General features: G+C 38.9%; 1 protein-coding gene across 1 annotated transcript; it reads right to left on the bottom strand.

The window, feature by feature from the left end:
- Nucleotides 1–871: 871 nt before the first annotated feature.
- OPN5 (opsin 5) lies at nucleotides 872–26,438 on the bottom strand. The gene is made up of 6 exons (XM_063096071.1): nucleotides 26,309–26,438; nucleotides 22,956–23,075; nucleotides 16,971–17,141; nucleotides 13,376–13,710; nucleotides 4,791–5,032; nucleotides 872–935 (listed from the first exon to the last, which is right to left on the bottom strand). The coding sequence occupies exons 1-6, from the start codon at nucleotides 26,436–26,438 to the stop codon at nucleotides 872–874; spliced, it is 1,062 nt and encodes a 353-aa protein (XP_062952141.1).

Below are 26,438 nucleotides of genomic sequence, written 5' to 3'. Positions count from 1 at the left end.
GGACATAAAAATCTACTATAATGTATGTTGAGAAGTTAAAATAAAAAAAAGAACTCAAAAGGTATTTGTTGAAAAAAAGAACAAACACAAGAAAGAACAAGTAACAAAGATCAAAAAATAGAAGCATCACAAAAATAGATACATATTTTCACCAAATTCATTTCTTAAGCAATCAGAACCAGTAATGCCCTGTTACATCCTCTATATTAGTAAGTAGAACTCAATGAGAAAAGACCCACGTGGGTAAAATTATCGTCAGTGTGAATTATTTTTGTCCTCAAATTTGTAGACATGGAGAGTTTTCTATTTAGGGATGTATTCAAAACTGATTTCCCTAGAGGACCATTTTGTGGAATCACTGCTATTAGAATGTGCTGTGACCCTCCAACAGCATCGAAAGAGACTGGCCATGAGAAGCAGAAGCATCTGTCAGTCAGAGTCACGGCCCAACACTGTTCTGGTAATTGCCCACCTAAGTGAGCCCCAGAAACTGCTCCCCTGATCCTACATAAATAAATAGTAATGATAATGATGATGTAATAAAATTAAGTAACACCCTAATAAATAAAACTCTTGAACATTTTTCTTCATATCTCAGACTTAATTCTGCTTGGCATGACAATAATATTTAACGTACAAGAAAAAGAAAGTTCCAGGGTTGCTCATCCTAATAATATTCCTTAAAGTAGTATCATATAATCTAGTTTCTATTTGGTCATTGGAATTTCCCAGCAAACCCTGGCTTGAGGAATAGTGTACAAAATATAAAAATATAATATTAAGAGAAAAGTGTGATCACAATCAAACATTAACAACAGTGAAGAGGCAAATCAGTGAATAAATGTGTCCGTGAATGATGTTGTGTCCATCTTCATACCTCTTGATGGATTTCCAACACAGCAGAAGACTTCCTGACTGTGGTTACAGTGTGCAGCCTAACATAGGAGAAGAAAAATGCAATTTAATATATATTCACACACACGTATCTACATAGATACACATATACATATAGATGTATATTATGTCAAACTTGACTACCATGAAGATTATGTACACAAATATGTACAATCAATATGAGTCAACTAAAAAATGAATTAGTTTTTTAAAAAAGAACGAGATGGAAAATAATAATTCAATTTAGAATATCCAAAGACAAGGAATCACTACGGCAGAGTTTTCCAGAAACATTTCCTGTGCCATAATGAGCTTCCTGTTCTCTAGGACAAAATTCACAGCACAATTACCTACCACTCAACTGGGTCCAGTGATCATTCTTTGGAAAGACAGCATTGCAAACTAAGGTGGTCAGGGGAGGTTTAATTGCAATAGCAATGGCAGAGTTTGGGGGCCTTGTCTTTTGCTCATTAATTTTACTAAAACATTAGGAACGTAAAAAGCCTCCATCCTTCACTGTAGACCCCCAGTGTCTTTTGAACATCTCTTTTCCATCTAAGACTGGCCTAGCATCTGAAGTCTGCTCCCTCTGTCTCTGACCATAGGTGGCCTCATTGGTCTCTACGTAGACAGGGTCAAAGGCGCATGATTCCATGAGCTGCACTGCCAACATTTTCCTTTCTCAGCCTCTGGTTCTGTGGCTTACAACAGAGACCAAGCATTACAATCATCCGTGAGCGTTAAGCAATCAATCAAACAACTGAAGGTCAGGCCCAATTCAGGCCAATTAAAGTTGAATCTCTGCAGGTGGGGTCCAGGCAGGAGCAGTTTTCCAAAGTTCCCCAGGTGTCTCTATTACACAACCAGGGTGGAGAAGCACTGTCTACAAAATACGGGAAACTACATCTGAATACCAAGCGTGGGGAATAATTCCACTTCAAAAAGGGCTCTTGGCCACATTTTTTCCTTTGATTCTTTAGCTTCTACCAAAGTCTCAGGGAACTCAATTCAGGGGGAAAAATGAGTTTAACTTTTAATGAACTGTTAAACTTACTCAGAATTTACTTCCACAATCTCATATTCAATACATTAGCTTTTTATGTGAATTCAAAATATTTCCCAGGAGGGTCTCCCCTTATAGACAAATACATTTCAGAGCTCAGAAAAGGAAAGACAAGAATATAAAATTAATCCAGTTTAATTCAGTTTAATCATTCTGGTAGTACATTAGCCTCTCTGGACTGGCTTCATATCACTTTGCCTCACTGTATGAACCTCCATATTACTCACTTGCTTAGATTCTTAGTAACAACAAAGATAAACCATATTTGTTTTGGCTTGGTGGCCACCTTCCACCCTTCTGTTCTTCTCTGAAGCAGACTATAGAGAAGGTGAAGGTAAGTAGTCAGGATCCCTCGGCTGTTCAGAATCTTGCCAAGCATTTGATGTAAATGTGATAACTTGTGCACGTGCACCCAGGCGTTCCCTGGCTATTGTCTGATGTGGATGCACATGGGATTGTCTGACTCATAACCAGGCGTTCCTGGGTTATCGGACTTAAGTATAAAGGATGAACTGCTTTGATCCACAGGGTCCCCCTGCCTCTGGGAGGCCCTGGTGGGAGCAGAGGGCACAGCAAGGCCACTACTGCTGCTGGGGGCTGTTGCTACAAGCTGCTGCTGCCAAGGCCCCCAGGACCCTCCACGAAGCCAATGCCACTACTGCCAGAGGCTGCCGTAAGCTGCCGCTGCTGCTACTGAGGAAGCTGAGGACTGAGCTTGTGTTGGAATAAAGCATGTCAACTCTGTCAACAGCTCCCAGGTCCCAATTACCTAGTTCGGGGCCTATATGTGAGGGGACTGGTGACCCAGTCGGCATGTGAGGGGTCTGTGACCCAGTCTGTACAATGGTTTTGAAGGCTCTGCGAGCCCTAGCCCAACACAGACCCTTCTAAAATCTTCAACTCAACACCTCTTCGGCATTCCTTCCCTGAAGATGCTTTAACCTCTAGAACCCAAGGGCCCCTCACTGCTTCTGCACTACTTTCCACTTTTTTCCATTAAAAGCTGAAACTCAAGAGCAAGGAAATAGCCTTTACCCGCCTCTAGCAAAGCAATTGCTATATTTCATATAAATGGCTAATGGAAACAAGTGAACTGAGCTATCTCTTGCCTGGCTGATTTTTCCAAATGCTTGTGGCCCTAAGTCACTTTCTTCCACATAAATGTCCCTCTTTCCGTTGTGGAGTATTGAATATTTATGTGCTGCTCACACTTGTGAGTGAATGTACAGAACACAGATCTAGTCAGAGGCAAAATTATGAGGTAGGTGAAATTCTCTTTCAGCCATTCCCGTCAAATTTCCATCTCTTTCAGATGAAGAAGTGCCCCATTATATTCTCCCACACAGCTCTGTTAAAATTATTCCCTCTACCTGCATTCATAATAATGTACCAATAACTGATAAGGGCAAAATGTTATTACTTCCAAAATAGACACATTTTAGCATTTGAATTTAACTAGTCAATTCAACAGAGAAGGTATTAACCACTAACAATATGAAAAACCTCTAACAATTGTCACCTCAATAATCTCACACATCCATCTGCTTAATTCTTACAACTTCAGGAGAAAAGTATTGTTATCAGCTCATCCCAACCCTAGACTCTAAGTAGCTAATTTGCCCCAAAATATAGAGCTATTGTAAACAGCAGAGTCTTAAACACTGGTCTTCTATCTCCAACTTGTGTGTCTCTTCCCCTGTAGCACAACACAGTGACAATACCACCCTTTCTTTGTGCCTTTTTATCATCTTTTTCATTTGATCATGTTTCTACATGGTAAGAAAAGTAGAGTTCAAAAGATCTGTCACTTGCTCAAGTACAGTGAAAGAACATGACAAAAGCCCCCATCTTCCCATAGCTAGTTCTGCCTTTGTGCCACTGTCCCCTAATTACTCAGGGAAAGAAGTATTGACAAGCAAGTAGGTGAGTCAAGTGACATCCAGTGAGTAAGAAACAAAGTGGCTAGAGAGTCTGGGGACTTCTTGACACCCCTCACCTCAGACCATGAATCGGGTGCCTGTTCTACTTTTTACTGCTAAAACTGGCCCGGGGTGGACACAAAAGATCACCAATTGTCCCAAACTCTTTACTCACATTGAGCCTTTTGGACCTTTAGAAAAAATCTTTAGTAGAGATGGATTCCTGAACTCTCTTGTTCACTGTGTAGCAGAAACAGCATAGACAAAAGAGCATAAGTTTTGAAACCCGAATATACCTGAATTTAAATCCCTACTCTGCTGCATCCTGGCTGTGCAAACAGGGACAGCTTATTTAAAATTAACCATACTTGAACCTCAGTTTCCTCATCTGACAAACAGAATAAATAACACAAGACTCTTATGAAAATAAAATAACCTGGCACAGAGCAAAAATATTATTTCCGTTCTTCCCTTTCTCTGCCTGTTCAGCTCCTATGGTCTTAGCTAACGGTAGTGATGTTCCCAAACAAGAGAATCTTCCTGTTGTGAGAATTTAACTTTAGATCAATGACATATAGAATAGTATTCTTGGAATAAAATGGATTTAATCCCAGATAAGGAAGGTAAGATCCATTGATACATAGTGATTGCTCAAACAGACATAGCTCTGTATCTTAGTGCTCCAGGATCAAAAAAACAAAACTTCTTTTCTCACTATCTACCCATATTGTCCCATCCCTACATATCTGTTTGCTTGATCTCAGGAATTTGATGAACATAAAATAAAGTCCTCTTTACACTGCTTGTAGGTGCTAAGCTCTAACCATAAGAAGGCAACACATGCGAGTAGCTTGAACCCCACAGGATTCTGAAACAAAGAGAGTATAATTCATTTTCGGCTTCTGAAATTTTACCTGAAGTCTTCTAAAGATTTCTTCTTGGTTGCTTTCAAACCACCAGTTTGACAACAGGCAAATTTGTAATCAATGACCTGGTAGATGATCGGATTGTACATCGCTGCTGATTTTGCAAGTAGGGTTGGTACCACAGACAGCTGTATGGGGATGGAGTCCGGCCTTCCAAAAGCTGACCACACAGAGACCACTGCATAAGGAATCCAAGCAATCAGGAAGCCAGCACAAATCAACATTGCCACCTGGTGAAGAAAGGCAGCAGAGAACAGAATCAACAGAACTGCGAAGCACAAGAGTCTGAAATAACGGGTGTGCGGGAGGAACAGGTCACCTCTTCACACCCAGAGTCCATCTACGATTTTTCCATTTATCTTGTCCCTAGAAATCACTTCACACAGACTTCTGAGAAGTTCAGCCAGAAGTTGTTACCATTCTTCATCCCATTTACCACATCCTATCCATTCTCCACTCTAGAATGTACCCAGAGACCCAAAGTATAGCCCTGAATAGCTGACAGATCGTGCCTACACAGGGCAAGAAATCATAGTAAAAAGACATCAGTGCTTCTGAGCTTTCCATACCTCTCAACCCACATTCGCTTAAAAACTTGACAGAAAATATGGTCACCATGATAAATTTTTAAATCATCCATATTTGCCTCAGGAAACTTAGAAACTCTGCCCTGGTTTGGAATTCTAATATGCATCTTCTTCAGAGATTTCTGTTAAATGTTATTTCTTTTCGCTCTAGTTTTTCTCAAGTTTGAGGCTCAGATAGTGGAAATTCACTGGGTATAAAGTAAAAGAGAGTCACTGAGCTTCAGCCAAAGTGGCACAGATGTATAAAATGAGACTTTCCCAGAAAACACTTTTCTCTCTCACAAATTTATAATTACCTGAGGAACCTCTTAATTTTCAGACCAAAGGATAATTATAGATAGGGTTTAAAACACCCTCACGAGTTTTTTCACCATCTTTAATTTAGTCCTTTTAACAATGTAGTCCTAATTAGCACACTGAAACCACCTACCTGACCCTGATAGATCATCTCACTTCAATTCAATAAACCCTTTTTAGCAAATGCTTTGTGCAACACACTATGCCAAGAGCTGTGGGTGATACAGTATCCCTTAATGCCTGAGTTGCATCCTTCTGCAACACAATAGCTGAAATTACACAAGGTTGAATATGATTTAAGTGCCAGCTCAGAGAAGGACAGAATTACATTCTATTGGTCAAATTAAAAAGTTTCAAAGAGGACATGGCATATAGCCAGCACCTTGGCAAGTGGACATAAAGGAATAGTAGAGAGACCAGCATGAGCACAGGCATAGACAGGAATGTGGGAGGTTTGCATAGGAACAAGTGAGCAATTCACTTTGGTATAAGAAAGCAACAGAGGCTGGAGCAACATACACCATGTATTCAGAATTTTGTATGACATATTACTGAGCTTGCACTTAATTCCATATGCTTTGAGGCACTAGTAGGTTTTTCAGCAGAAAACATAATAAGACCTCTGCTTAGGAAGATTAACCTGTAGAATAAAATGCAGCAGGAAGAAATAGAAAGTAGAAAGTTCATTGTTTATTCATTCACTCAACAAGAATTATAGGAATATTAAGAATGCTATGTCTTGTGGAGGATAAGGAAATGAACTAAGTAGACACATTCCTACCTACATAGAATTTCCAGTCTTAGCAGGTTTGTTTAGGCAACAGTATAAATAAGAAATAAGAGTGATCTAAATTAGAATACTGATGCTGGCAAATGAAGTGCAAGCTTTGGTTTTTTATTTTATACTTGAGCTACTTCAGACCTTAATCAAGAGAAAGTACATGAACTTCAAAGTATCCTTACACTGTTATCTACTAGAATATTCTTTCTCTAGGATAAATAATGCAACTATATTCAAATCAGTCCTCTATGTGGTGGACATCTGTTTGTTTTTGTTTGTTTGTTTGCATTTATTTTCATCTTCACAGAATATTTTCTACCTTACTTAGCCTTCCCAGCATCTTTCTACTGCCTAGGTTGTTTTACTGATTAGACATCATAGGAACCACATGACCTAAGTCTGACCAATAAGAGGTCTACCTGCCCCTAGCTACCATAATAGGAACAGGGACCAGCCTGTGACTCAGAAGAGCTTGTTCAGACCTGTCTTTGAGATTTTTATAAGGAACTTTAGCACAAGCGGACTTTCCTTCCACCTCTGAGTTCCCCCAACTCTGGGAAAATGAAAGAATGAAGCTGTCTGAAGCCAGGCATCACTTCCTCTTTCCCTCAGTCCCTAATTTAAGAAGTAAAATAATAGTTCCCAATATTCGGGTCATGACAAGTTATGTGGAGGATCAATGATAAGGAGGAAGATACAAAATGATTTATTAATAACAGTTAAAGCAACAATATTTGTGAATGCTTTTTTATTTTAGAAGTTCAACTGAATATGTTTTTCTTAGAACAAGTCATGTGTGTACAGGTGTATTTCAATATGCTTTAGCGGGGGCAGTGCTACCAAATGCAGAGAATGGTCCACAGGCCTCAGTCTACTCGATCTGTGGAACAACCTGGCTATGAGGTGTGTTTGTCCTAGGAACCCACCTTTGTGAGGCTTGTAAGAATGAAGCATGGGAAATCTGGCCTAAAGTCTCAGGTTCTAAAATTTCGCCCAAGAATTTCAAGGCTTATCTCTGTAAATTAACTGTAGCAAAGAAAAACCTCAACAATATCCGTTTTGCTTTATTTTTCAAATAGAGAATCTGAATTTCCAAGAGAAAAATTAAGTGAGCCCAGATATCCCACATGTCCTGCAGCCCTGCTTTAGGATGCTGGGCCAAAATTCTCACCTGTGCTTAACAGTTATAAACTGTAGGCCTAATGCACACACTCAGTCCTCCCAAGCTTGCTTCTTCATCCTTCTACAGAAGCTTACCTAGAAGAAGTTTTTATTTGGTTTGGTCTGTGTGACTTTTGTTTGTAAATGGAATAGATGTCTCAAGGCTCACAGTGAGGGCCTTCTTTTTCTGAATCCCCAAATAAACACTAACTATATAAGTAAAGCTTGCTTTAGCAGATGTCTGGGGACTTAATATAGTTCCATCTTTGCTTCTTTGGTGAGTCATATGATGATTTCAAAGCATCTCAAAAGTCTTTTTCTGTGTTGCTGCCAAAGTCATTGACAAAAAATAGATTAGCACTTAGTTCACAATATTTTCTACATTTTACATATTTTCTACTTTTGGGGGGGTGCGTAATGGGGAACAGAAAATACTTAAAACATTTGCATTGTTATTTTTTAAAAGAACATAGAAGAATTAAATATATTGCGGTTCTAAAAACACATAGCAAGTGAATCATTGTGGTTTTACTGGGATCAGAATAAAGCTAAGTACCTTAAATTGAATGACTAGAAATCGAGTTTAAAGCCAAAAGAGAAATAAAAGACTAGATCAAAAAGGTACTGCAGATTGTTATTTATGTTTGTGAAGTGAATTCAAAGTTACATGAGGCATGTTCATTTTCTATAATCTCATTTTAAAATATACTCCACAAAATATTAAATATTTAAATATTAAAATTATTAAGACATACTCCACAAAAGTTTTCAAAACTTTCAGGTTACACTCCATTATTCCAGAATTTTCTACTCAGCTTGGTATATGTTTAATCTTTTCATCAGTCTGTTCCTCATTTTCCTCAATTCTAAGTGAGTCTTCATTTCTATTTTCCAAAATTTCTCTCCCCGATATCTTCAAACCAGTTCTAACACAGGCACCTGTACCCATCAACTTTTTCTAAGACATTTATTCCTTATTTACTTTACTTTTATCACTGTCTTTTGGTTCACTAGAAAAGCAATAAAACTTTGAACTTCCAAATTAGTTTTTGTGGAAGGAAATTCACAGAATACGTGTTTAGCTTCTACAAAAGAAACACACATCTGCAACTCAGTTCATTTTAAATACGTCTTGCTGCAGAGGACCAAGGGTCATGTGTACTTTCCAGCTTTAGTTCCAGCTGGCATTAAATGTCACAAAGCAGTATTGTCCATAATCACTCAATTCCAGTGAATTAACCAATTAAAGCAATAATAGAATAATGTGGTTGAGAATAAACTCTCCAAGTTACATATGGCTCTGCCTTTGAGTCCAGTACATCTGAACCATTCCAGCAGATAAGGCTTCTAAGGAGGTAGGTCCTATCCTCTCTCAGTATGTGAGGCAGTGTGGAATATGGGGAAAGTCATTATCACAGAGATTCCCAGAGTATTTCCCTGATACCAGTCATGGCTCAGCTCCACTGACCAGTGGGAAAGGGACAGGATCCCTGATTCTCTATGAACAGCCATTTGCCCAGTTCCTCCCATGAGGCTCCTTTGCCCAGCTATGAACAAGACTTCAGCTAACATTTGAAGTTGCTTGGTACCTTGAATAATGAAATAGATGGGAAGAGGACATAGAATTGATGTGAAAATAAAGGCTCAAAAGGAGGGCCAAAGAGAGAGAACAGATTTCCCATAAACAGCAAGATTGAATCACATTACAGAACCAGCTAGACTAGTGATAACAAAGATATTTCAGTGGCTGGGGTGACAGAAGGTCACCAGAAGAGAGATCACCACATCTGTGTAGTGAGAGAACTGGAAGAGGGAGAGTCCTACCTATTCAGGGGAGCATGCAATTGACAGCAGCATTGGAATGATAAAATTTGGCTTTTTTATCTTGTGTCTAGGTAGCAAGTACAGGGATTTGCTCCCAACCAGTGGGAAAATGATATTTAAAGATCATAATGAAGTGCTAAATGTCAGTGATAAGACCACCACCTTCCACATGTGCGACCGCCTGTCATTGAGTGACAGTACCAATGGCAAGTAGGAAGGTGGTGAACTGACAAGTGTGGCCTATGCTCTTTGGCCCTCAAATCTCTCATATGTATGGCTGGTAGTACTTAGCTTTCACACTACCTTTTAGGAAATTATTTGACAACTCTAAGCATGTCTAGTTTGAGTTTCTTCCTTCCATTTTATGCACAGAATGGCAACTAAGGCCAACTGTCTCAGACTCTCCTCCAAAAACTTATAAAAAAAAATTCTGAGATCTTTGGAGCACCTGCCATGAGTTAGCCCTCGTTATGATCCAAGGAGAAAATATAAGTTTATACTTAAAAATAGAAGAGAAGAAGTTCGCACTTCCTAGTTGCAATTTTCTCAAATCTTAAAATACCACCACTCCATAAACAAGCAAAAGCTGCAATTGAAAAGCAAGGAGGCAAATTAGGTCATGTCACTCTGTGCATCTGTGTTTGGGGATTTTGGTCTAAAACTGAACACAATATTCTCTGACTAAGCAGGGCAGGCTTAAAGAACAGGAAATAACATACAAGTATCTGGTTCAACAAAACAGGGGAGACTTCACTGTTCATTATAGATGAACCCAGGACTTGGAGGTAGCGATATGCTGCCTGGTGGTTTCAGTAATAAAAGCTACTGCCATAGACCTTTAAACAATTGAATCAATCTAGCTATTTTCATAGAACCTCCAAGTTTTATAAGGTAACTAAGATATCATTCAATTCCCTTCCTCAACCTTTTTCACAGATGAGAAAATTAAGGCCCAGAGAAATAAAATGACTTGCCCAGGGTGAATCAGTCAAGATTCTGAGTTGCAAGCAACAGAAATTTACTTTGGCTGAGTGAAGTAGACAATGAACTTACTTAAAGGATATTGGTTAATACAAAGCATCCCTGGAAATGCTGTCCTTAGAATTAAAACCAAGCAGACAGAAACGATACCCAAAACTCTGGCTGTGAGCTGGTCCTGATGTCGAAACCACTGCTGCTGTAGCCATGGCCCCTGAAGAGAACTCCCTGCCCATAATCTGGTGTCACTAGTTCCTGAGACAGGCTAATGGCTGAAGCCTAGAGTCCAGACTGTGCTCTAGCAAGGCAATCCTGGGAAATGAATGACTAGTCTTCTCAGTAGCTTTTAAATTAAGAGGTGCATTGCTCCTTCCCCCACTCCCCAGCAGGAAACAGAACATTGGAAATTCCTCAGACATGGCAGGGGTTCAACCTCTGGCAGCCAACATAAATAACAAATGTAGACGATGTGAAACCTCTCAGTGGGCTAATGGCAAAACTCTGATTGACCCCTAGTTGGAAATTGTTTTTTATTATTAATTAGCTCTGAACTAACACTCCTTTCTTTCAACAAGTATATATTAAGCACTTACCATGTTTGAGGCATCGCGTTAGGTCCTGGGGACACAAAGTCAACCAAAAGACCTGATTGTTACCCCCGTGGGCCATACTGACTAGTGGTAAAGATGGGCATTGAACAAATAATCAAAAAATAAATATGTAGTTGTTAGTTAATTAAAATTTATGACAAGTTCCAAGAAGGAAATGTAAAGGTTGCAGTAAAGCATTATAATAGGAGGACTTGAATTCAATTTTGGAAATGCATCTCTGGGAAGTGACATGTAAGTCAAGAACAGCTAAGAAGAACAGAGAAAAGTAATTTATTAATTGTTTCGTAGTTGTTGTTGTTTTTAAAGCAATACAGCTCAGCTTTCCCACAAACTGCCCTTAGAATCCACACAGGAGGGTCCTTTGAATCTGAACCCTCAGCAATAAGTAACATCGTATGAACAATAAAGGAGAAGAGTCATTTGAGGGAAGCACAGCTTTATGTCTGAGTTATTTAAAAGGATTCACAATCAACGTGATAGAACCAAGCAAAACAAAATGTCCCGACAGGGATAAAAGGAACTGAGGCACTCCAGCCAGGCATCAGAGGACTTCTTAACATTAACTGATGTAATTAGACTAACTTAGTTTATTCAATCATGTTTCATTCAAGAGCTCTTGACTGTGCATCTAGCAGGTGCCAGGCTGTAGGAGGCAGGAGCAAGGAGGACATGCAGCACGTGACCTCGCCTCTAGTCTGGAGGGAACTGTGTCGCTAACAGTCTCTGGGTCCAGTGGTCTCCGACGTGGGCTGTGAGGAAACTTGAGGGTGCAATATCAATCAGTGTGACTGACTGGGATATAGGAAGAAACAGTTAGAATTTCAATCTACATTTATTTTATCTTTAAAATATAAGATAAAAATTAGGGTGTGTTAATATTTAATGCACAGCTTGATGGTTTTATGTGTTTATCATTTATATTGAGGAAATGTTCTGGAAAATATATTTTAGATATGGGGTGAGATATGAAAGCATGAATACCACCACTTCAGGGATTCCGAGAGACATAATAAGGAAAAAGGAGAAACTACGGTTTAACACCTACTATGCACCAGATGACAGAATAACATGTTTTATCTCACTGAATTTCCATGGTAACCCACTGAGATAGATGTTATTATTTCTGTTACATGAGTGAGGAAATAGAGGTTCAAAGAAGCGAAGTATCTAGCTCTGGGTCCCAAACCTGGTAAGCGTTGATGACGGGATTAAAACCTTTGTCTATCGTTGTAACAGGCTGAACAGAAGTGACTCCATTTTGTTAAACTTCTAAATTAAAAAGTTTTTTTCTCTACTCTTGCAACCTGAACTGCATAGCTTGCAGCTGGACATTAGAATACAATGATTCTTGTTCACATGATTGCTAGAACATAATGGCTTTTGCTACACTGTACACAGAATAATTATAGAAGAAATTATTAACCCAGGTGGCCATTCTTTACTAGCTTACTAACTAGATCTTTTCGAGGTTAACAGGAATTGAATCCGTGACTTGACTTCATGGAGGATGGTCACCATGAATCAGCTCCCACCCGAGAAATTCTTTGATGTTTATCTGCAATTTTCCTGCACGTCCCTGCTTAGATCACCATGAATCAGCCCCTTCCCACCTGCCCCTATAAAAATCCTTTGACAAGTTTGGGAAAAGCAGAGATGGTCTTTGAGACATAAGTTCATCATTTCCCCAGGCTGCTGGCTTCCTGATTAGAAACTAGCTTTCCTTACACCAACACTTGTCTCTCAATTATTCGCTATTGAGTGACAAGCAAACGGACCTTTGGGGTTTCAGTAACACTGTCAAATAGTGTGTTCTTTTCCTTACCCCACAGTATCTGAAGAACTGCCAACTCTGAAACTAGCATTTGCCAAGGGATTCAACCCCTGCTCTTGTGTTAAGACCAGCTTCCCATCGGAAAGCATATGTGGTAAACTTTTACTCTGTAAACAACTTGAGTGGTAGAATATCCCTAATGATGCCCACCAAAGTCCATGCAAAACAGTAGTACTGTGAGGCATTGTATGATTCATAAAAGTTATGCTTGTTATTAAGATCCACTAATACTCAATAGAGAAAACAAGCCCCCAGTGGATCCATTATACAAATTTGGTAGATATTAAAAATGTAGAGGTGTGTGTATGTGTATTTGTGAGAGAGAGAGAGGAGCAGAGACAGAGAGAGGCACAGATGTGAGATACTACAACAGCCTAGAAAAGCAGTAACAAAGTTAGGAAGTACATCAACAGTGGAGAGTTTAAGTTGTCCAGGTTGCCAGCATTCCCTATCCTCTTCCTAACTGATCAGAAAACACATCTACAGATTATTACTGCAGTTACCTTGGTCAGTTTCATTTCTAGCACATGGCTGCCATGGATCCGACTGTCGAAATGAGCTACTTCTTTGAAAGAGGACTTAACCTTGGCAATGATCTTCACATAGGAGAACACGATCACAGCCGTTGGGAGTAAGAGGCAGAAGAAGAGAATGTTCAGGATGAAAATCTGGCCCCCTACCGAGGCCTGGGCCAGCCACCAGTCCAGGGTGCAGGAGGTGCCGAAGGGCTCAGGTGCATAGTCCCCCAGACCCACTAAGGGCATGGTGGTCCAGAAGGCGGCATAGGCCCAGATGACTGCCAGGCAGATGAAGGCGTGCTTTCTTTTCAGCCAAACCCCTGGAGGTAGAAGAAAAGCATTACCCTGATGTAATCTGCCCTACACCCAAATACCTCCCCTCAATACGTCAAATTCCACCTCCAAAGATTTATTCCACTGAATCTGGGAGACGTGGGCAGACAACTGAAGCCTGAGGGAGAGTGGGGTGAAAGGGGGAAGTTCCAGAGCTTGGGTCTCTCTCCAAGAGAATAAAATTTGAAGAGATTTCACAGGGAAGTTTTTCGCTAGACATCTGGGAGAAGTGACAAAAGCTGGGAAAAGGGGACAGTAAAAAGATAAGAGAATGCTGAAGACAATGGAAGATCTAAGGAAAACATCTCAAAAGCACGTGTTAGTGGGTCATCCGAGGGAGAATCCTTCCAGGGAGATGAAAAATCACAAAACACTGCTTGTGTCTTTAAAATACCCTTCTTCCTAAAATCTTTTGTGTCTCTAATCTCATTTGTCTTCCCAAGAACTTGCTGAGTGGGGGCTGGTGGATCGTGACCGTGACACTACAATGTGAGATGAAAGTGGTTGACTGTGCTTGGTGATTTGTGGAGCAGATTTTGAATCTTCAAATGTTATTCACACAACAGTCGCGCTCACACAGCCATAGTGGGAGAGGCCGAGAATCTAAGCAGGTTGCGTCATATTCTGCAAAGGTAATTCTGTGAAAATATTTTCAGGAAGACAAAAACCGAGCTCCGTTCTTAAGCACTGGTTTCTGTTAAGCCAAAGAAAATTCCAAGAGGAAGAAACAGTGCAAGGCATCTAAGAAAAGGTATAAAGCACTAGTGATCATTTTCCAAATTTCAACACAACTACCAATGACAGATCAGCCTGACCTGGTGCTGTGGCCTCCATGGGAAATGACCTCCACACCTCAATTATCACCTCCAATGAAGAGGGCCAGGGAAATGACACCTGAGTGCTTAGGTTTTGCAGTAGCAGAGAAGAAATATCAAAATATATTCCATAAATGCTAAATGATTTCTTCAACATAGACTCAGAGCCTGCTTTACTTAGTGCAGTGTGAGATTTGGGAAGACAGTAGGGCCTAATTCTTCTAGTTCTAGTATTTGACCTTGTCATGTAATCTTTTTACACGTCTGGTGTCCTTAGCAGTAGAGTGGAGGAAATAGTATATTGCTTACAGGTTTTGGTAAGGATTAAATGAAATAATGTAAGGGGCTTGCTTTGTAAACTGTGAAGTATGACGGTAACATGAATTTTTCCTCCTGTGTAAGTTTGTCTCATTTAGTGCTAACAAGAAATATAACACATAGTTTCTATGCTCTATTGTCTCCATTTTTTCCAAATCCATGGCATTTTGCATCACGAAATGCAAATTTCTCAAGCCCAACAAGATAGGGGTAGCAATCATACGGCCACAGTATATGTTAGCTTTTGACTATCCATTATAATGAATAAAACACTGGCACAGATAATCACATATATTTATGGGAATGTGCATAGGCATACGTATAAGCATTTATGGTTAAGATTACTTGGTGAGGTGTTTTATACTTACATTCGAGTATGGTGAAAGGCTGTCAATACAGGAGAGAGTAGATTAGTAGATTGGTTCTGTGTTGCTCCAGAAGTCAGAACTAGGACCAATGGGTGGAGGTTACTGGGAGGCAGTTTTGTCTTAATATAAGGAATAACATTGTAACAATGCGCGCAGACCAATCAGAGAATGGGCTGCCTTGTGCAGTAGTAAGCTCCCCGTCACTGGTCACTGGAATTATGCAAGAAGAGGCCAAGGGGTTGTCCCTCAGGGATTCCTTAAAACAGTTTACCACATTGCATGGGAGAAAGGTCTACATGTCCCCAAGTGACCTTCTAATTCCAATATTCTTGGACATCGTGTGGAGGGTTTAATAGTGCATCAGATTAAATGATGATACCATACTATTGAGGTTCAACCTTAGAAGAAGCTGAAAAATATACATACTTTCCATATGGAGTTATGCTCTGCAATGATTCTAGGGTGGGTAACATCATGTCTTTAATTGACACCAAGCCTAAACTCAAGAAAATATTCAAAAACAGAGACATCAAGGTTTAGTATTCCTCAAATGCTCTCAGGAAGCTAAATTTTTTGTCTTCTCGTCTGTAAAATCTATAGTTACATTTAAAATCTACTTGGTATGACCAAAAATAAGTTTATAGAAAGAATTAGACTCTGATGTCATCCAGAGTATGCATAATTATTTATTTTTATTCAAGCTATTTCTATTGGAAGTTTTAAACGTTTCAAGAAAGAGGTGAAAATTTTTTTTTAAATGAGTGCTACATCATGAACATGGTAGTTCACCATGTGTGATTTTCTTGGAGTTTGGGAACTGTAAAACATTAAAACATAGAGAGAAATTCTACCAATTGAGAATGTCAGGTCGACTTGGTCTTTCCCACCTCAGTCTCCAGGCCATTCTCTGACCCCATGCTCATAACCACTCTGATTGACATTGGCAGTTTTATTCAGAGGGAATCAATACTATTTCCTGGTTATGCTTGGTTCTCAGTATTAAAATTAAAAACCCAAATGATTCTCTTTCAGGTTTAATAAATTCTCAGAACTCCAAAAAGTAAAAGTGCTAAAAATTATGTTTAACCAGTAGAATACTCTACTCATTAAAAAAACAAAACAAACAAACAAAAAAAAAACAGGCTCTAAAATCTTGTTTATTTCTGACCCACTCCTCACCTGTTCTCTTAGTCACTCATCTTACTACCTCCCAATACCATAAAAAAAAAGTTGAGCAATTTTTCTGTATGAATGTCCTTTCATGCAGGAACAGCTGAAAGACTTGGGATCCTGGAGTTGAAATTTTTAGAATTCCTCATCTCTGAAATCATAGGAAGCCTGAGTCCTAAAAGAATTATAAACAGCTTTCTTATAATTACACTTAGCATGTGAGGAATCAGCTAAACGTCTTGTACCTAACATCTTTTCAATGCATTTTATTTCTTTTGTTTGTATGGCAAAGCATGGTAGAAGTTTGCACACTTTCCACAAGAACATAATCATTTTTAAAAGCATTGTAGCCAAACACCAGACATTACTATAAAAGTAATATTAAAAGTAACTTACATTGACATAGGTTCAAATACTTAAATGTATGTTAGAACAAGATAGGCTAAAACAGAAATACTCTTGATGTCTGAGGTCATTGATAATCTTTGTTTATTGCCTGTGTATACAATATGTACAGCTCTGACACTCAATCCACCTAACTTTGACTATCAGGGAATGAGAAACCTTCCAACTTACCATAAGATAAATGGCAGATTTTTAGGTATCGATCCAGGCTAACAGCAGTCATGGTGATAAGACTTCCACAGCCAAAGAAAAATCCAGCCCATCCATACCAGCGGCAGCCAATCCAGCCAAACACCCAGCGGTGACAGAAGCAAGAGATGATAGTGAATGGCTTACCTACAACTAGAGGACAAAGAAAGTTGTCAGGAAAAGTTCCCTCCAGTTAAAATGTCCCCACCTATCCCAGCTTGCCTGATCCTTTCTCTCCAGCGCACAGAGGGATGTGTAAACACACACACACACAAACATACTCACACTCCTTTCATTACACAGAATTTGTAGGTTAATACAATTCTGGCAGTTATCTTTAAATAAACTGAGTTTAAAGCTACTTAGAGAGATGTGCAGTTATCTCAGTAGACAAAGACAGTGAAAGGATGTAGAAGGACTTTTAAAAAGTAATTATTACTATAAAGAACTGTCTTGAGGAGACTCAGCTTCAGGGAGTATAGGAGATGTGAATTCTGTGGACTATGACAGCAATCTGGTCACCTTTAATGTTTTATTGAAGTGGTTCATTTGAAAACTAATAGAAAAGGTCTATATCCACAGTGAAATCTCTGAGAGAAAATTTGCTCTTCAAGCATAAATTTTCCACACTGATGTCTTCCGCTAGAGTGTCCATGACTCTTACTATTTTTCCTCTCTCCAAAGTTAAGACATTCAAGCATGAGAAAGCAAAAAGTATTCATAGGAATGAGGTTTTGTACAATGCATTTCAGTATTCATTCAGTCTCAGCAATGATTCCATGAGTTAGTCTCCAAAACAAACATATGAACAAAAATACTTACATAATCAAATGATACTAGGCAAGGTCACATACTATAACACAACTTTTTGACCATCAAAATTCAAGAGTCTAAAAATTTCCAATACTCAGAAAAATAACTAATTTCGTATTCCATAACATTGTCCAAATGTATTTCACTACAGAACCCTGCATACATTACATAAACTATTTAAGAAATGATATTCCACAGATTACAAACTACAGTCTCATTTGACTAGGAAGAATTCCTGAAAATAAGACATAGGTTCTAACTAAGGAGTCATTTGATGCAAGGAATTCTTAACTATGTGGGTACCATACAGACATCCAATCAGAATAGCTGCTTGAGTCTGATAACTCAAAGACTGATGATAGACTAGTTAAACTCATGGTCTACTTGAAGGAAATAGTTAATGGACTTCTGTGGTCAGCACCCAAGGACGTGTTCACTTGGTGAACTCGCAAACGAGTTAACCAAGAAATGTCAAGGATTGCAAACAATCCTTGAGAATGCTTCAAGTTGTGAGAACACTTTCTTGGGATGTTCCCAGGAGGCGCATCATAGATAACCAAGTGCTTGAGAAGGGAGGTAACGGCCTTCTGCTCTTGAGAAAAGTATAACAGAATTTATGCATTAATGCTTATCTAGCATGCACAAGCTTGCTAAATGTAATAAAAGCTGTCACAGCAGCTGGGTTGGCGCTACTTGCCTGAGAGAGCAGTGGCCCCTGCTCTTCACCTGCATCTCATCTGCTGTGTCTTCCTTCATGTTTCTGATCATTTTAATCAACATCTACTAATAATTACAGCGTTCAAACTCATTTGTTTTTTTTTTTCTTACTGTATTACAATGTCTAGGATTTCCAGTACAATGTTGAATAGAAGTGATTACAATAAGCATCCATGTCTTGTGGCTAATTTTTAAAGAATTTTTTTTAATGTTTCATCATTGAGTATAACATTTTTGCTCCCTTTTATCAGGCAAAATTCCTTTCTTAAGAATTTTTTTTTAAATCAGAAATAGACATTAAGTTTTATTGAATGCTTTTTCTGCATCTACTGAGATGATGCAGAGGTGGAGCATTTTAGATTCTGACCATATAGGATATGAGATTCCTATACTGAAAAAGGGAACTTACTTTTAACACCCCAAGGTAACCTTGTTTATTAGGAATTAAGTGTCTGTAAAAGGGGTTGGAAGGGGAAGGAGAAAGGTTTTCTATGGGAGAAAGCCTTAATTAGAGAAGCAGCAGGAACTAATACCTGTGAACTCAGAAGAGGAGGAGTTTGAATGGCACGCTGGAAAATAAAGGTTATGAAGTGCACTGGAGGAGGAAGGTGTGAATTCCACACATATTTTTAAGAATAGTGTGTATAACATTCTAGAAAATTTGAATTTGTCCTTTCATATTATTAATTAAAAGTTATATGTATACAACATATTTAGTCTTTCACTATTTCCTTGTTGTTATTATCGATGAATAAAAAGTACTTAAGAAACCCCAGCAAGCAGAACATTCACAGAGAAGCAATAGGATTGGGGAGCTAAAAAGGGGGAAAGAAAACTAGAGTTGGAAAAGGTCTCAATAATCATACAGTCCAGCATTTTCGAATGCCCCTGCTTAGAGTCCTGGGGGGTCTATGGAGCTCCTCTAAGACTTATCAGTGTGCAAACGTGAACGTGTGTGTGTGTGTGTGTGTGTGTGTGTGTGTGTGTGTGTGTGTGTGTGTGTGTGTGTGTGTGTTGTAGGGGAACTAGGTAGGTCATGCAGGGGAAGAGATAGATATTAAGCAACTTGCACTCCATTCTCCACCCTCTTTCAATCAGGGAAGCTCTTTTTTTTTTTTTTTTTGTCTGTTTTATATACTCAGCTTCTAAGTCACGTTCTTTTTCAAAGAAAGAATTTAGTGTTTAAAAAATTGTGTAAGAATAATTTATTAAATTTCATCATTTTAAAGTTGGGACCAGATATCTTCTGTTTTAGTTTTTTGTTTGCTTCTTTTTTCCTTTTTCTGTTGAGTTAGTCTTATTCAAACACGAGATAGCTATTTCAGTAAATGTTAGGCTCAATCTGTTTCCAGCCAGACTCAGATTTCTGGTATTTCAACTGTTTATGCCTTGGACCTCCATTAGGTTTTTTAAAAAACTTTCTAGAAAGCATTCTGCTACTCTTATTTCATACCTTGCAGACCTCTCTATTCAGTCATTGTATTCAACCTTTCCCCCTCTCTGAAAGGAATGTGCTGAAGAAGCTCTTCAAAGCCTCTATCTGGTGTACATATCAAAAGAAGCTTCCCTAACCTTATTGCATTAGGAAAACCAAGTTCTTAACTGATAATCTCCGCCTGCAGGTGCTAGCTCGCATCCCTCCCATCCCTCAGGTGAGCCCCCTCCTTGGTATACAAAGGTTTGCAGGAGTTGCTGTTGGTTCAGTCAGTTAACACACATTTACCGAGCACCTCTATAAGCTGGACATACATCTCCTCTGATATATGTGACTTGCAAGACTGAGCACCCTCATAGGAGAGCCTCCTAACCCTAGTGAGTCTAACTCCTTGTCAGTGAGAAAACATTGTAAAAAAGGTTACTTAACAAATCATTATGCCGTGTCTGCTATGCTCTAAGCACAGAGCAAGGAGCAAGGGGACAAAAGCGAAGATCGGGATTGACAAAGTCATGTTCTAACAGGGAGAGCAGACAAAAAAAAGACAAATTTGTAATATAAGATATGATATGAGAGAATGATAGGTAGCGATTAGTGCTGTGAAGAAAAATCAAGTCGAGTAAGGAAATAGAAAGAAATTGCTGTTTTGCATAAGGGACTGACATTTAGGTAGATGCCTAAATCAGTGGGGAAGAAGTTAAGCAAATATCTAGGAAAACACCAGACAGAGAAGACGGCAAACTCAGAGGCTAGAGGAGGATGCCATTTGGGTGGGTGCTAAAGACAAGTGAAAGTGACCGGAGGGGGTGAAATTGGTGTCTGCTGTGCCTGGGACTCCGATTAGCAAAAGCTGTTTTAAGCTTTCTACTGGAATGGAGCTTTTGATGAGCTTTTATGTTATTTATAATGTCTCTCTCTCTCATGTACTTAGTAGAAAGCTTGTGTACCTGGGTGCACATTAGAATCCCTGGAGGAGTTATTTTGTTTTGCTTTGCTTTGCTTTAAATATCAATGTCCAGGACTCCAATCCTCCACGGCTTTGATTTAATTTGTCTGGAGAGCACCCAGGCATCAATATACTTTTTTTTTTTTTTAACTCCCAGGTTACTCTGATATGTATATTATACTCTATTGAGAGCCGTTGGTACTTAGACAAGTATTAGTTGCATACATGCAATGCATCTGGTCTCTAGGATGTGCTTCTTCAAGGTGCTTAAAATGGAATATAGTTGAGCAAGAAAAAATAAAACAGACAAAATTTCTAAGATTTATTACAAGGGAAAGTGTATTATAGATGCTCAGAAGTTGAAAAAATTTTGAGTTAATCAGAGAAAGCTGTCATATGGAAGAAATACTTTCAGGGGAATTACTCTAAAGACACAGAGTAATGAAGTGGTTTGTGCAATTCTAGAGCAAACTTGATTGGCTGAAAGCATTTTCAATGTATCAGACCAATTAAGAATATTTTTATTCAAGCCTAATTCAAGTCTAATTCAGCTGTCAACATGAGTGGGATATTATTCACTGGTAAGGAATGTAACTGAAATGACAGGTTTCATTCAGCCCTTTTATGCTCAGACCCAGGGAGAGACTCTTGAGGGGCCAGCTGGGTGAGCTGACAGGGAAAGCATCATTCCTGCTGCGACACTGCCATCGCGTGGCAGAATGCAAAATGGCAGCCACTGTGCAGCCTCGCAAATTCCCTGGGGTTCATCCTGTCCTCACAGAAGGGGGCCTGGCATGTCCTTTTAATGTGCACACACATTTACCATAAGAACTCTCATATTTAAGCCTGTCCATTCTGAGTAAAGCCTTCCCCAAAACCAAGACCATACAAACTCTCAGTAAGAGGACAACACATCTACTGCTGTGTGATAAATAGTGTCTCAACAGGTAGAGGATTATTATCGAGCCCTGTTTTTTAGAGATTGGCAGCAGCAGAAAAATCCACTTATGAAGACAGAAACAAATAACAGGAAACATTTTAAAAGGGAAGCTTTAGATGAGAAGCTATTGAAAGGTTCCTAGCGGTAAGTGGAGCCCATGTGTGCTGGGCTCAAACACAATTTCCCCAATTCTAATAACCTAAGATTGTGAGCTAAACAGTAAATGTTGGGATCCAAAGACACATTAGAATGCATTCAAGCCACCTTAAAATGTTATAGAAGAAAGCAAAGGAAGGTGACTTACCCAAAATCATTCACTTTTTAAAAAATGAATCACAGTTAAAGAGAAATTTTATTCCAGCTCCTCCTTGCTGGGTTATCAGAGAAGCGAAAGAAGCAAGAAAGAAACCAGAAGTCCTAAATTCTGGCCACACATTAACTTACCTGGAGTTCCTAATTTTAAATATTCTGATGCCCAGATAACATTCTTAACCATTTAAATCAAAATTTCTGGGTATGGACCCAGGGAGGCATCTTTTTTTTTTTTTTTTTTTTTTAAGTTTCCCAAGTGATTTTTGTGCAGCCAAGTTTGAGGACCACTAAACCAGAAGCTTCTTATACTTACAATCAGTCCCTAAGTCACAATAAATATACCATTAACAGGGCAGCTCTTCCCTTTTCCTATATTCACCATTCGACTGTCTTTGGCTGCCATTTACCCTTCAAGACCCTAACCCCTGGATGTTTATCTTAACCAGACTTTGACAAGAGTGAGAGGAGTGTAATGGAGGGGTGACCTGGAGCCTGCTCGCAAGTTTCTGATTTCTGAATCATTTAGCCCACTAACAATTTGAGGTGTCTAAGGTACAATATGTTATTCCAAATTGTATCCTCAGCATCTAATATGCCTGGCACATAGAAAATATCCGATAAATATTAGATGAATGATCTTTTTAACCAGGCAACACTCCACTGACTTACCACAAACTCTGTAAAGATGATTTGTGAAGGGAGAAACAGAGGAAGTGAGGCTAGGGGGTGATCTCTGAGCCAGTGAGTAGCTTAAAATGGGGAACAGTTTAAACCTACAAAGAAGAAACACTGTATTTGTGTTACCTGAAATCCCCAGATCACAGACAGCTAAATTGATAGTCATTATTTCGGCAGGTCTCAGCTTTTTCTTCCGTCTAGAAGACATATAAAGGACATACCCATTTCCAAATGTGGACAGAATCCCTACAAAGAAAAATAAGAATTCCCATCATTAAAACTAGGATTTAGAGTTTGCTCAGATATGAAACACTTCTCAACTTCAAAAATGGACAGCATAGATTTAGAGGGTCATGAGACGACTCTAAACAAAAATCTAAATTAGGAAGATGAAATAAAAAGCAGTAGTTGTGAATGATAGGCAAGGGATGGGTTGCCTCCAAAGGGATAGGAGTTAGGGATTCTCAGACTGAACTTACCCAGAAAGAGGAACCTCTAACTTTCCAGTGAGGCTCAAGAGGGTGTGGGAATCCCAATGGTCAGTTCTTGTACTGGCCCCCACGGTGGAGTATTTTTCTCAGCCATTTTTACAGATTATTGGCTTTATAGAAATCCCTCCCTCTGATAAGTAAGGTGAAGCCAACCAAAGGAGGTGTCTTCAGTATCACTGCAAACTCCTGAGGGAGCATGATTCAGGAGAGGCGGTGGCCCAATAAGACTGACACAATCCCCCCTGCAAGGAGAGGGTCTTCTCCTGAAGACAGAGCGCAGGACTTTGGCCTCCTGAGGAGACATGGATGCTGGTTGTCTGGCAGACAGGACAGCCATCAGGTGCTACTGGATTAGGTATCAAGGGAAAGTGGGTGACAATTGAAAATATGGACACTCCCCCTCCCACCAAGGGGAGAGATAGTGACCCTCAACCCACCAAACCTACCAACCATGGTATAAATGTGTTGCCACTTTTTTACATCCTTTTATTAATGACTATTTGGCTTTGGCATTACAATGAGACTGTTCAAAAGTTCTTATAAACCCAGCTTAAATCCAAAAAGACCCAATCCCTACTGACTTTAAGAAAAGAATACACCTACTTCCATAGCTTAACATGTAGAGTAGATTTCCTCAGGAATTCTTGCTTCATAGTGTGGCTGTGTATAAATGAGAATCTGGTACAGCTGCCTTTAGTAGTAAGGAATAAGGAGAGTATTAACAGGAGAAACCCAGATTTTTCTATTTTCATTTCTACTTCTCCACCACAATTCATTTTGGGGGCAAGAAAAGAAATGTGTGTTTCAGCTGATGGTATAAAACCACCAGGAACTAACTGCGTTATGCTTTAGGAAATTCTGACTCCCTGGAGTCAATGCTGCTTAACCTCTAGAGCTTTCTTAAAGCAGAAGAGGAGAAAAACAAAAAAGATTATGGAGTTCCAGAGCAAACCAACTAAAATGAAACTTACGTCTCATTCAAGGAAACCAGCTAGCAAGGCACACTGGCTTGAAAAATTGTAAAACAAATGCCACCTCCTTTGTATCCAAAAAGAGATTAAAAGTCATAAGTATGCATATGCATTCAATACACAAGGCTCATCTAAACACCCTTTGTCTGTCTACATCTCTTTTGAAAATATTTGTTTTCTTACTTTTCCTTCCTTAAATTTTCTTTACTAATCCTGCTTCGTAGGGTTTCACCCAGTGCCCAAAGCATTATCAAAAAATAGTCAACTCTCTACTAGCTGCGTGTAAATTATTCCCAAAGATAATCCTATCTGTAGATGAGTGTCAAAAAAAAGCAAATTTATTTTTAACCCTAGTTAAAAGAAACAAGATTAAGAAGATAAAGACTAAATGGGCAGATGCTTTTAGAGTACCAAAATCCTACATTGTTTTATTAATACAAAAAAAATTCACATATATGGATTTCCAGTCTATATGGAGGGAGGGTGGAAATGGGTCTCTAATTTATTTCTGCTGCATTTTAAACCCAGATTTATATCTTCATCCTCCAGTGTTCCCTAATATTTTTAGCATTTGCCAAAGCAACTTAAACAGTGGCAAAGAGTGGGTGCTCAGTATATATCTGTGTTTGAAAGGCCACGGGGGTCCATCTATAAGAAATAGAATTTAAATTAGCAAAACACTAACTAACAATAAAGACAAGGACCCAGGGAATCTCTTTGCAGTAGAATTTCGGATTCAATCTCATGGATTACTTTTGCCTCAAGCACTGACCATAGTGGGATCTCAAGACTTTTCTAATGAGTTTGCTAATTTCAGGAGGTTAAATGAAGTTCTTAGCCAGTGATAAGTAGATGAGAGAGGAAGAGAAAGAAAGGGAGAAAGGGAGGGAAGGAGAGAGGGAGAGACAGAAACAAAGAGAGTAGAGGGAGACAGAGCAAGCAAGCTTGACCCAACATCTGATAATATTAAAGGCAGACAAACCTAAAGATGAAACCCACCTGGCACACTGGTCACCCAAATTTAACACAGCAATTTTAAGAAAAGTATTGTGGTTAAATCCCAATTATCTAGATTAGTGTTGTCCAATAGAAATATGTAAACCAGACATGTGAGCCACATATAGATTTTTAGATTTTCTGGTAGCCACATTAAACAAAGTAAAAATATATAGATAAATTAATTTTAATAATGTGTGTTATTTAGTCTAATATATCCAAAATATTGTAGGTTAAATATGTATCAAAAAGTCTTAATGAGATATTTTTACACAATTTTTTCCAGGACCAAGTCTTCAGTAGCTGGTGTGTATTTACAATGCAGCATATCTCAATTTGAAAAAGTCACAGTGTTCATGCTCAGTAGCTACATGTGGCCACAGCATTAGACAGCCCAGATGCACCACTTTTGGATTATGCACAAAAATCTTTTGACCCTAGACTAACTTCCATTTATCACCAGTACATTTTTTCAACTCTCACCAAAATGATTTAGCTATGCTGCTGCAATGCAGCTTTACTTTGGGGTGAAGTAAACTCAAGGTGTCTAACATCACTGTAGCACCAGGCCAGAGTTTTCTCAGCTGTGAGAAGAGGAGGCTGAACTAGATGATTTCTAAGGTTCATTTTGAGTCTAAAATCTTATGATTACATCAAAAGCAATTTTCAAAAAGTAAAAGCACTCTGTGTAAATATCATTATCACTAATTTTGGCACTCAAAAGATAAACATACTAACAAAGTAGTCGAAATGAATACAGACTCAAGAGAAAAAAATTTGCTGTAAAAGTTCTTTGGATTGTCAATGAAATATTTACCCCTAATAATAAAGATAATAAAGAATCATTTCTATGAAACATTTACCTAACGCAGTAATGCCACCCCATCTTCTGCCTTCCTCCCTCTCTTCACCTCCATGAAAATATTCACATAACTGTTGGAATCTTTTTTTGCAAAATCAATGTATCAGCTCATGGATTTTCTAAATGCAGCCTTTGCACAGAAGAGTTTAGGAATCTTACCAATTATTGTTAAGTAAAAGCCAGCCACTAAATCTGCTTCCCAGGAAAGTTTGGAAGCAAAGGGATCCCCATCTCGAAGGTAGTGTGGCAGGCGCTCATCCTGGGGCAGGACAGTGTGGTTTAACGCCAT

The sequence above is a fragment of the Cynocephalus volans genome, chromosome 5, assembly GCF_027409185.1.
Source record: "Cynocephalus volans isolate mCynVol1 chromosome 5, mCynVol1.pri, whole genome shotgun sequence".
Lineage (NCBI taxonomy): Eukaryota > Metazoa > Chordata > Mammalia > Dermoptera > Cynocephalidae > Cynocephalus > Cynocephalus volans.
This window is presented reverse-complemented; position numbering and strand designations above follow the sequence as displayed.

Bases quoted from the DNA above. Each gene is read 5' to 3' on its own strand.
- OPN5 (XM_063096071.1), bottom strand. From the start codon at position 26,438: ATGGCGTTAAACCACACTGTCCTGCCCCAGGATGAGCGCCTGCCACAC. The intron at 5,033-13,375 runs GTAACTGCAGTA...TTTCTTCACCAG, and splicing joins TAGAAATGAAACTGACCAAG to GTGGCAATGTTGATTTGTGC. The intron at 936-4,790 runs GTAAAATTTCAG...CTCCTATGTTAG, and splicing joins AAATCTTTAGAAGACTTCAG to GCTGCACACTGTAACCACAG.